At 34.0% G+C, this 12624-nt stretch overlaps 1 protein-coding gene across 15 annotated transcripts in view; it reads left to right on the top strand.

The window, feature by feature from the left end:
- Nucleotides 1-12624, top strand: part of Adam22 (ADAM metallopeptidase domain 22) — a 212192-nt gene that overhangs the window by 141629 nt on the left and 57939 nt on the right. For all 15 annotated transcript variants that reach the window (XM_047562721.1, XM_047562717.1, XM_047562714.1 and 12 more), the window contains exons 11-14: nt 756-922; nt 2203-2287; nt 3271-3361; nt 4823-4874. In XM_047562721.1, coding sequence (XP_047418677.1) covers nt 756-922; nt 2203-2287; nt 3271-3361; nt 4823-4874 — 395 coding nt within the window. The remainder of the gene's footprint in view (nt 1-755; nt 923-2202; nt 2288-3270; nt 3362-4822; nt 4875-12624) is intronic.

Genomic DNA, 12624 nt, shown 5'->3' with positions numbered 1-12624 from the left:
CTCTGTGAAAGGCAAAGGATGAGTCATAGTCCCAGCAAAGAAGCTGTGTACTTCTCTCTATGGAGAAACTGGGCACTTTTCTTTCTTTTCTAGGTGCGGGTAGGGGAGTGGGGAGTGGGACAGGGACCAAGTTTCATCATGTTGCCCACGCTGGAATTCCTGGTCCCAAGTGACAATTCCACCTCAGCTTTGAGTGCTAAGCCCACAGGAGCTGCCCCCTAGCAGAGTTCAAGTTGTGCCTTTTCAGTGGTATCTGGTGCTTGGTGATAAAGCCACTGAGTCAGGTCACAGTACCTCCTTCCACATCATCCTGTGACAAGGCAGTGCCAGAGCCAGTACCTCCTCACAGGTTTAGACAAGGCCAGTCTGGTTGTTTGAAATTACTTCCTTGGAGTATCTGCATTGTTCTGTTTTTTTTTTTTTTTTTTTTTGCTAGGGGAACTCAAGAATGTCTAAGTTCTCTTGTCTAGGTTGCCAAAAACTGGACTCAGGGGGAACCTTGAATTGGATGCAAGGATTTGTCAGAAAGGGATTTTACATTTATTAAAAACTTTGTACTTTGGGTACTACTGGTAAATAATTCAGTTCTCTGTTATTCAAGTGAAATCCTTGCAAATTTGAAGAAAAATTATCAGTAACATTTTTTGACCTTTAAAACTTGAAGAGTTTTTATGAAAGAACTCTGTAGTCCTATTCATAAACCATTTGATTTTACTGCATGTATAGCTGGTGTGTTCATTTTGTTAATATACTAGATATATAAAGACCAACTTAAGACAAGGATAGTATTGGTTGCCATGGAAACCTGGGCGGCTGACAACAAGTTTGCCATATCTGAAAATCCATTGATCACCCTACGTGAGTTTATGAAATACAGAAGGGATTTTATCAAAGAGAAAAGTGATGCAGTTCACCTTTTTTCGTACGTAACTTTTGTAATCATTTCTTGCTTTTTTATGGTTCCGTGTTAAATGCTGTATTACTTGTGACTGAGATGTATTCTTTACAATTAGGATTGACATTGCAGTACACTTGGAAGAAGTTTCAAAGTATAGATTATTTGAATTATTGTGAAAATTTAAGTGATTTGATTTTGAGCTATTTTATCACTGCATGTCTGTTTCACAAATGTTAATGTTACCTCTGTTTTTGGTTCTAAGGTAAGAACTAAATTTCTGGAGTTTATTTTTATTTTTTCTCACTTCTATGTTCTTGTTTTGGTAATGTACATATTTGATGTAGTAGCAAAATACATATAGTAGCATTTTAAAAAAATCTAAAGTCTGAGCTGTTGAAGACAGCATTGGAAGTAAAATATATAGTTTTGGGGTAACAAATTTTTACATAATTTCAAATTTACAGAAAATTTGTAAAATTTGTAAGAGTACTACAAGGAAATTACACATGCTTATTACATAGATTCATCAATTATTTATATTTACCCCACTTATTTTGTGATTTTTTTTCTTTCTCCCTTCCTTCTATTCACAATTTTTTTTCCCTGAACTTTTTCAGAATAAGTTGGAAATGCTTAACCACTGGCCTTTTTTCCTAAATACTTCAGTGGGTATTGTCTAAGAATAAAGACATTCCTTTACCTAACTATAGTAAATTAATAAAACCAGGAAATTTAACATGGGCACAATAGTTTTATGTAATCTATAGTCTATATTCAAATTTCACCAAATGTCTCAATAATTCCTTTCTAGCTCATTTTTCCCATCCACCGTCCAGTCCAGTGTCACACATCATGTTTGATCACAGTATCCCTTTAGCTTCCTTTAATCTGAAAGATTTCCTCAGCCTTTCTCACTTCTGTAAAGTTTAGACCTGGTACTTTATAGACTGCTTCCATTGTGGGAATGTCTGATCTTTTCTCATTGAGATTGAAGTTATGTATTTTTGGCAGTAGAACTATAGCAGTGATTTTGTATCCTTCTCAGAGTATATCATATCAGCAATTCTTTTTCAATAGGTGTTCTTCAGTTGAAGATATTTATTGATCATGTGGGGCAACATCCCTCAGAAACCTTTTTCTTTGGTTCTGTATGTACAGTTTTTGCATTTCTTCCTTACTTCAGGAATATATAACAGAAATTTTGTATGCATTGAGAAAATATAGTATGTAGTGAATTAATAATGAGAGGTACTATGATGTTTGAACTGTGAGCAGTAAGCATTTTTCATTTCCTTTTCTGAAAGGGGAAGTCAATTTGAGAGTAGCCGGAGCGGGGCTGCTTATATTGGTGGGATTTGCTCGTTGCTGAAAGGAGGAGGCGTGAATGAAGTAGGTGTGAACATCTGTACAATACAAAGTGGTATGATGGCTGAAAATGTTTTCCTCGTATTTAAGAGATAATTTTTCAATGTTCCGTGGTAGATTGTTTTATTAGCAATCGACATGACCAGAGGATAGAATAGGCAAATAATGAATGATAATACCTGTTAATTCTGCTCCCATTCTACTTAGAATAACTTCCAGATCAAGCAGTTTACAGAATACAAGTACACAGAATTTTTACTTTAATCATGGTTGGAATTAAGACCCTATTTATCAATGAATGCTTTCCCAATGAATTGAGTAATTCCCTGAAGCATTGCCTAGCATCATAATTGAATATTTTCTTTTTTCCTCACTGACAAATTTTAGGAGAAAAAAAATAAAGGAGGATTTCCAAAGGGATGCTTTTATCCCCAGCACACACTAACTTGATGGAAATAATCTAGAAGAAAAATAACTGAAAGTTTGGAAGACTACATATTGAAAAAAAATATCCTCAGTTGTTCTTAAATTTATTTAAGCCAGAGCTCATCGCTACTTTCTGATACTATGTTTGTTTTCTAAAACTATTTTCTATTCTGGGGGAAGGGAACTTCAGGTGTCAAATGGACACTTAAAAACAAACAAGTTCCAAATAATTTTTATACATTTATTTTTTATTTTATGTTATTCAAAAGACTGACTTGATCATATGCAAGTACTAAATTTTTCAGTAACATTACTGGATGAAATTTGTACTGAGATAAAGTTTCCAAAGTCAAGAGTTGATGATTCTCAGACTTCTAGTCTTTCCTATGAGATTTAATCTAACAAGGATTTATTTCTTGCTGTTTCTTCCCTAATGCACATTCAGTACTAGGTACAAGGTGTTTAACCTCTGCTAAATAAATGCTTTGAAACTATTTTTAATTATATTGTGACATTTTTCTCTGAACCATTTGAAACCAGTTTGTATTTACATATCTTTTATTTTTGTTTTTGTTTTTCAGTTTGGGAAAACCGATTTAATGGCAGTTACACTTGCCCAGTCATTAGCCCATAATATTGGTATTATCTCAGACAAAAGAAAACTAGCAAGTGGTAAGTTTTAGTACATGTGTGGTTTAGTTATATTTAAAAGACTATTGATTACATATTTTATAGAATGAGATTGTTTGATTCAGTTGCTTTATCAAGAGTGTGTGGGTGGTAGTGTAAGAAATAAGCCAGGGCACAAAATATTGTTCTCAAAAGTAATGCAAGGGTATATTTACATTCTAGATGAAAACCTCTCCCTGTATAATAAACACTTAAAGTCATGTGATAATAAATTCACTGCTAAATTTAACCTAGTGAGCAAAATAAGCTCATTTTGGCATTTGGGATGCTCGAGTGGAGAATGCTAGCCATATAGTTTCAGACATAGTGTTTTGTTATTATTTATTTGAAACAACTCTAAATATGACTGTGGAATTAGAACTTCCTTGTCAGGATCAGATCTTGTGACATGAGTAGTAAAGTACAGACCTCGTAAAATATGCCAGATTTAGCAAGTAGGTAAAGTTACTTCACCATGAATGGTCAAATACTATGTATTTGTTGTAACAATTTGATTATAACTATATTCATTTTATTATTATAACTATGGTGGGAAACTTATAATACTAACTTCTGCCATTTGTAGAGTACTCATTATTTGCGAGATGATTGAAATCCATATTATCTACATCTATACTCAGTTTGCAAGGGAATCCTTCAAGATACCCATTTTTAGCTCTATTTGACAGGTGAAGTGACTGCATCTTAAAAGGATACTGTGTCCAGGACTACACATATGTTAGATGGAAAACCAAGGTTTTAAACCCAGGAGTTTGTGATTCTGAGGCGTTGCTGCTTAGCCAATATACGGTATTGCCTTTGACCAGAAATCTACCTGCAGAGACTTTTAAAAGTGGGCAAAGAGTTGGATGTGGTAGCACGTGACTATAATTTCAGTGACTTGGGAGGCTAAGGCAGGAGGATCACAAGTTCGAGGCTAGCCTCAGCAATTTAGCAAGACCCTAAGCAACTTACCAGACCCTGTCTCAAAATAAAACATTGAAAGGGTTTGGATATAACTTATTAGTAAAGCACCCCTGGGTTCAATCCCTAGTCAAAAAAAAAAAGGAAAAAAAAACCAAAAACTGGATATGAAATGGTAATAATTTCCCTAATAATGATCTGTGAAACTGGGATCCTAATTCCTCAAATTTTCTCACTATCTCATTGTTACTTGCTTTTCTTTCATTTAAGTCATTTAAAATGAATGGTTAAAAAATATGGTCTTTTGTTTAGCTATCAGAAATTTTTAAAGTAAAAACTATATAATCCTGATAATGTCAAAGTGTATTTTTGTTTGTGTGCATTACATAGAAAACCTCAAGTGTAACAATTAAAAAGCAGACATCACTTTTTAAAAATGTATTTTAAAGTAAAGTGAGGATGATGTTTGCTTTAAAAATAAAAATTACTTGAATACAGCTGCATTTACTTTATCAAAAGGCATGTGTATTTATTTTTTAGGTGAGTGCAAATGTGAGGACACGTGGTCCGGATGCATAATGGGAGACACGGGGTGAGCCACTTCTATTTGGAAACAACTCACTTTTCCTTTACCTGATGTGCTTTTGTCTTCTTAGGAATGTTACATTAAATAAATTAGTGCATGGATTATTGCCACAGGAATTTATGAGAAAAATCAGAAGTAAATATTTTTAATGGCCCTGTGTAGATGATATTTTCACAGAATAGTCCCTTATTTAAGAAAATAATTGATGTCAGTTAAGTTAGTAAACCTCAGAAACTTTGTTAGCCTTGAATCTAGGCTAGAAGTGTAATGAGAAAAAACTTTGTTCTCAATGCAGTTCCTTTTCTTTCATCTCCTCCAATTCCAGTTTAACAGGTTTTAAGTAAGTAGTGTGCTGATAAGTTCACTCTCAAAAACAAAAACAAGCTGGGTGCAGTGGCGAATGCCTGTAATCCCAGCGTCTCAGGAGGCTGAAGCAGGAGGATCCAAAGTTCAAAGTCAGCCTCAGCAAAAGGTAGTCTCTAAGCAACTCAGTGAGAACCAGTCTCTAAATAAAGTACAAAATAGGGCTGGGGATGTGACTCAGTGGTTGATGGTCCCTGAGTTCAATTCCTGGTACCCCATCCCCTGAACAAACAATCAAACAAAAACAAAAACGAGAAAGCAGAATGAACTTGTCACTTTCTCAGAATTTCATGGTGCACATAATCCCATGGCTGGTTTCAGGCCAGTACTGGTGGTTTCACAGTCTGACATCACTCAACAAGGAGTTGGGAAGAGAAGATTATAGTCACCTCTCTTCAGAAAGCTTTTAATTATTTTACTGTCTTACCTTCACTCACAATTACTCATCAATTGTTGTCTTTTATTCTTTCTAAATAAATTTTGCAACCATTCCATTTACAACCATTAAACTGTATTATAGTTTAATCATCACTGCCCTAACTTAAACTTTGGTCATCTTGTGTTTTTATTATACAAATAGCATTCCAAACATCAGGCTGTTTTCAGGCTTTCTCTCTCTCCCCATGTGAGCCCTACTTCCATCATCAGTAAAAAGGTATAAACAGTAAACCCATGTATCATCTGTTAAAAGAAAACCGAAACACTGCCTACCTGGTAAAGTTTCCTTGTGTCCCCCCTTATTGGTCTCCAGCCCTAGCCACCATCTTGAATTTGGTTCAAATTATTCACAGTTCCTTCTTTATACAATTATTGTGTATGTGTGTAAAACAGCATTGCTTCACATGTTTTCAGTTTATAAGAGGTATCATGCTGTATGTATTTTTCCGTGACTTACTTATTTTGATCAATATTAATGTTTATGAGATTGATCCATGCTGTTCATTAAATGCCATTATCTTGTTCAGAACTTTTATTGAGTCTCCATTGTCTAAAGAATAAAATTCAAATTTCTTATCATTATTTAGATGCCCACAATCTTTATTTATCCTCATTTGCAATTTTATTTTCTCCTACTATTGTGAATTATTTGCTTACCATAATTGTACATAGGTTTTCAGCTATTCTGATTTACTAACCATAACCTTTAAGGATTTTTAGCTTTTTAAAAATTTGCTTATAGTAATTGTACATGAACTTCCAACTTCTTTTGGTTTCCTGAATATGTTCTCTGTAATGTCTTTCATCTTTTTCTCTTTCTTACCACATTTTTAGCATCTGAAGTTTATTGTAATTTTAATGCCTGCATTATATTAATACTGTATATTCTTCTGCTTCCTCTCACCATTTAGTTACACATTTTTAAGGTATTACATTTCATACTAATTTATAGTTCATACCTCACACCATAATCCTTTGTACAAACTTGATTTTAAAAAATAAATATTTATTGATTAAATATGAATTTTGAATTATCAGGACATGAATGACAAAGCAAATAAATGATGGAGGCAATGTATATATAAACACATATTTAAAATATTTTTCAAAATTTCTTTGGACATTTTATTTAATAATCAGAAGAAGTGATATAGTTATAATTTTCCGACAATTACTAAATGTTACGCTAGAGGTTTCTGCTCTTTAAAAGCTATTTAATATCTTTTATCTGATTATTCTGGTTAATTATTAAATTTTTATAAAATTTTATTAAAATTTTTATAAAATTATTTTATAATTTTATTAAAATGATTAAAATTTTATAAAAATTTTAATAGGCAAATAGGCTATGTAGATTTGTAGGCAAATCTACATAGTACATAGTACAATTTATATAGTACTAGGTAGAATAAAATTGTGGCCAGGCATGGTGGTGCATGCCTATAATCCCAGCGGCTCCCAGGAGGCTGAGGCAGGAGGATCCTGAGTTTAAAGCTAGCCTCAGCAACTTAGCGAGGCCCTAAGTAACTCAGTGAAACCTGTCTCTAAATAAAATATAAAAAAGGGCTGGGGATGTTGCTCAGTGGTTAAGCACCTCTGAGTTCAATCCGTGGTACCCAAAAAAAAAAAAAAAAAAAAAAACTCAAATGATTTCCTTCAGATTTATATAATTCTCTCCATTGGCACTCTTCCTATATTAAGTAGCTGTAAGCAAGAGAAAAAGCCTTTATATAAAACATTATATGATATGATTCCATAAATTTGATTTATGCCAAATATCACCTAACAGTACTAATTATGGACACATGTTCCCATGGGTATATTCCCTCCCATTTTTGCTTTCTGAAGTTCCTCTGTATTTATAAATGTTGGGAACCATGGTTGAAATGAACACCATCAATTTCTATTTAAAGTTATAAAAACTAAAATTTTAAGAATGGTTGGATATAATAGATATGCAACCTCGTAAAACAAAAGTTTGAGGGTAGAGGCAGGGGAAAGACATATTTGCCTTCAAATGCATGAAGGTTTATGTTATAATGGTAGAGGAATTAATGTCTATTTGGTACAATTAAGAACATACAATGGTATGAAAGTTATAGAAAGCCATATGTGTCAAAATAAAGGGTAAGAGTAATTCATACACTTCCAATGTTCATATGAACAGTTTCCCTTTAGAGGAGTGATTTTCTAGTCACTTCCAAATTATGGGTGTGGACTGAGCTCCCCACTGTGGGGGGGTGGAGAGGAGGATGGGCTGGGATGTGGCAGCTGTAGGTGTCCTTGCAGGGCAGAGGTAGAAGTAGACTATGACTTCTAAGATTCCTAAGAGTTAAAGACTTTTTATTTTGGTAGTAGGGAGCCATCTCAGGTTTTGACCAGTTGAATGAAAAGGGAGCTTGAAGAAACCCTGTTTACATTTGAAAACTGTGGCAGAGATGCATAAGATGGATTATTGGGAAAGGTGATAAAAACTTAAGGGCAGGGATTGAAGAAAAGGAAGGAATATATGAAAGAAACTTTTTTTAAAATTTATTTTTATTGTAAACAAATGGGATACATGTTGTTTCTGTTCGTACATGGAGTAACAGCATACCATTTGCATAATCATACATTTACATAGGGTAATGATGTTTGAATCATTCTGTTATTTTTTCCTTACCCCCCACCCCTCCCACCCCTCTTTTCCCACTATACAGTCCCTCCTTCCTCCATTCTTGCACTCCTCCCACCCCTCCGTTATGTGTCATCATCTTCTTATCAGTGAGATCATTCGTCCTTTGGATTTTTGAGATTGGCTTATCACACTTAGCATGATGTTCTCCAATTTCATCCATTTACCTGCAAATGCCATAATTTTATTATTCTTTATAGCTGAGTAATATTCCATTGTATTTATACCACAGTTTCTTTATCCATTCATCAATTGAAGGACATCTAGGTTGGTTCCACAGTCTGGCTATTGTGAATTGAGCAGCTATGAACATTGATGTGGCTGTATCTCTGTTGTATGCTGATTTTAAGTCCTTCGAGTATAGGCTGAGGAGTGGGATAGCTGGGTCAAATGGTGGGTCCATTCCAAGTTTTCTAAGGAATCTCAACACTGCTTTCCAGAGTGACTGTACTAATTTGCAAGCCCACCAGCAATGTATGAGTGTTCCTTTTTCCCCACATCCTCTCCAACACCTATAGTTGCTTGTATTTTTGATAATCGCCATTCTAATTGGGGTGAGATGGAATCTTAGTGTAGTTTTGATTTGCATTTCTCTTATTACAAAAGATGGTGATCCTTTTTTCATATGTTTGTTGATTGCTTATAGTTCTTCTTCTGTGAAGCGTCTGTTCATATCCTTAGCCCATTTGTTGATTGGGTTACTTGTATTCTTGGTGTAGAGTTTTTTGAGTTCTTTATGTATTCTGGAAATTAGTGCTCTATCTGAAGTATGAGTGACAAAGTAATTCTCCCACTCTGTAGGCTCTCTCTTCACATTGCTGATAGTTTCCTTTGCTGAGAGAAAGCTAGTTTGAATCTATCCCAGTTATTGATTCTTGCTTTTATTTCTTGTGCTATGGGAATCCTGTTAAGGAAGTCTGATCCAAAGCCAAAAAGTTGAAGATTTGGACCTACTTTTTCTTCTATAAGATGCAGGGTCTCTGGTCTGATTTCAAGGTCCTTGATCCATTGTGAGTTGATTTTTGTGCAGGGTGAGAGATATGGATTTAGTTTCATTCTGCTGCATATGGATTTCCAGTTTTCCCAGCACTATTTGTTGAAGAGGCTATCTTTTCTCCATTGCATATTTTTGGCACCTTTGTCTAGTATGAGAAAATTGTATTTATTTGGGTTTGTGTCCGTATCCTCTATTCTGTACCATTGATCTTCCTGTCTATTTTGGTGCCGTTTTTGTTACTATTGCTTTGTAGTATAGTTGAAGTTCTGGAATTGCAATACCCCCTGTTTCATTCTTCCTTCTAAGTATTGCTTTAGCTATTCTGGGTTTTTTATTCTTCCAGATGAATTTCATGATTGCTTGCTCTATTTCTGTAAGGTATGTCATTGGGATTTTAATTGGAATTGCATTGAATCTGTATAGCACTTTTGGTAGTATGGCCATTTTGACAATATTAATTCTTCCTATCCAAGAACATGGAGATCTTTCCATCTTCTAAGATCTTCCTCAATTTCTTTCTTCAATGTTTTGTAGTTTTCATTGTAGAGATCTTTTGGTTAGATTGATTCCCAAGTATTTTATTTTTGGGGGGGCTATTGCAATTGGAGTTGTTTTCCTCATTTCCCTTTCAGCTGTTTCATCGCTTGTGTATAAAAATGCTTTAGATTTATGCATGTTGATTTTACAGCCTGCTATTTTGCTGAATTCATTGATGAGGTCTAGAAGTTTTCTGGAGGAGTGTTTTGGATCCTCTAAATATAGAATCATGTCATCAGCAAATAGTGACAGCTTAAGTTCCTCTTTTCCTATTTGTATCCCTTTAATTTCTTTAGTCTAATTGCTCTGGCTAGAGTTTCAAGGACAATGTTGAATAGAAGTGGTGAAAGAGGACATCTGTGTCTTGTTCCTGTTTTTAAAGGGAATGGTTTTAGTTTTTCTCCATTAAGAATGATGTTGGCCATGGGCTTAGCATAAATAGCCTTTACAATGTTCAGGTATGTTCCTATTATCCCTATTTTTTCTAGTGTTTTGAGCATGAAGGGGTGTTGTATTTTGTTGAACGCTTTTTCTGCGTCAATTGAAATAACCATATGATTCTTATCCTTAAGTCTATTGACATGATAGATTACGTTTATTGATTTACGGATGTTAAACCATCCTTGCATTCCAGGGATGAACCCCACTTGATCGTGGTGCATGATTTTCTTCATATGTTTTTGGATACGGTTTGCCACTATTTTGTTAAGGATCTTTGCATCTATATTCAAGGATATTGGTCTAAAATTTTCTTCCTTGATGTGTCTTTGCCTGGTTTTGGTATGAGGGTGATATTAGCTTCATAGAATGAGTTTGGGAGGGTTCCCTCCTTTTCTATTTCCTGGAATATTTTGTGAAGTATTGGAATGAGATCTTCTTTGAAGGTCTTATAGAACTCAGCTGAGAATCAGTCTGGTCCTGGGCTTTTCTTGGATGGTAGATTTTTAATGACTTCTTCTATTACATTGCTTGATATGATCTGTTTAAATTGTGTATGTCCACCTCGTTCAGTTTGGGAGGAGCATATGTCTCTAGAAATTTGTCAATGTCTTCAGTAGTTTCTATTTTGTTGGAATACAGATTTTCAAAGTAGCTTCTAATTATGTCATGTATCTCAGTGGTGTCTGTCGTGATATTTCCTTTTTCATCATGAATTTTAGTAATTTGAGTTTTCTCTCTCCTTCTCTTTGTTAGTGTGGCTAAGGGTTTGTCTATTTTGTTTACTTTCTCAAAGAACCAACTTTTTGTTTTGTCAATTTTTTGATTGTTTCTTTTGTTTCAGTTTCATTGATTTCATCTCTGATTTTAATTATTTCCTGTCTTCCACTACTTTTGCTGTTATTTCTTCTTCTTTTTCTAGGGCTTTGAGCTGTAATGTTAGGTCATTTAGTTGTTGACTTTTCAATTTTTTCTGGAATGCGCTCCATGCAATGAATTTTCCTCTTAGTACTGCTTTCATAGTGTCCCAGAGATTTTGATATGTTGTATCGTTGTTCTCATTGACCTCTAAGAATTTTTTTATCTCCTCCCTGATGTTTTTTGTTATCCATGTTTCATTCAATAGCATATTATTTAGTCTCCATGTGTTGGAGTAATTTCTCTTTTTTATTTTGTCATTGATTTCTATTCTCAGTTCATTATGATCTGATAGAACACAAGGCAGTATCTCTATTTTTTTGCATTTCCTAAGGGCTGCTTTGTGGCATAACATATGGTCTATTTTTGAGAAGGTTCCATGTGCTGCTGAGAAGAAAGTGAATCTGCTCGTTGATGGATGGAATATTCTATATATGTCTATTAAGTCTAGGTTATTGATTGTGTTATTGAGTTCTATGGTTTCTTTGGTTGGTTTTTGTTTGGAAGATCTATCTAGTAGTGTCAGTGGTGCATTAAAGTCACCCAGAATTATTGTGTTGTGTTCTATGTGATTACTGAAATTGAGAAGGATTTGTTTGATGTACAGGGATGCACCATTGTTTGAAAGAAACTTTTAAAATTAAGAATAAAATTTGTGTCATGTTAGGAAAAGGGCATGGACAGAAATAAAATAGATAACTTATACCCAAGACAGCTTTATTTGGATAGTTTGGCATGAAGTACTTTAAAAAAAATGAGTTTAGGCTAAATAAGCATCATAAATTCCATTGTAATTTATAATTATAAACATTAACCACTGTACTAGACAGAGGTATGGGTATAAATGGACACTGTCCTTGTAGGCTAGCAGGAGAGACTTTATAAAAACCATTCATTATTATCTTATTTGTTTTTTTCCACTTTGATAAAGATCAGAGTAAAACAGTTTTAGAGAAATACAGAAAATAAAATTCTTATAATTTTTTCTCCAATGATAACCATGTTGATATTAAAATACTAGTGTATTTTAACTCAGTATTCTTCTCTTTCCATTTTTATTGTTGTTTTATAAAAAATGGTTCCGTCTGGACATATAACGTTTATTCTTTTTTTTTTTTTTTTACTTAGCATTATATGGTTGGCATTTTTCTGAGTCTACCTGTTCTTTATTACTATGATTATTAATCATTTCATGGTATTCTGTCTTTTCCACATATCACAGTTCAGCTAGTAGTTCTCTTACTATTGAATATTTGGGTTATTTTTATGTTATGTGCTACCACAAACAATGCTACCATAAATATCTTTGTGTGTATATTCTTGTGCAAATTGCTAATTATTTCTTAAAAACTTCTGAAAAGCAGAATTACTAGATCTAAGGTTGTGCATGC

The sequence above is a fragment of the Sciurus carolinensis genome, chromosome 8 (assembly GCF_902686445.1).
Source record: "Sciurus carolinensis chromosome 8, mSciCar1.2, whole genome shotgun sequence".
NCBI lineage: Eukaryota > Metazoa > Chordata > Mammalia > Rodentia > Sciuridae > Sciurus > Sciurus carolinensis.
Note: the sequence above shows the minus strand (reverse complement) of the source record. Positions and strands in the feature narration are given on the sequence as shown.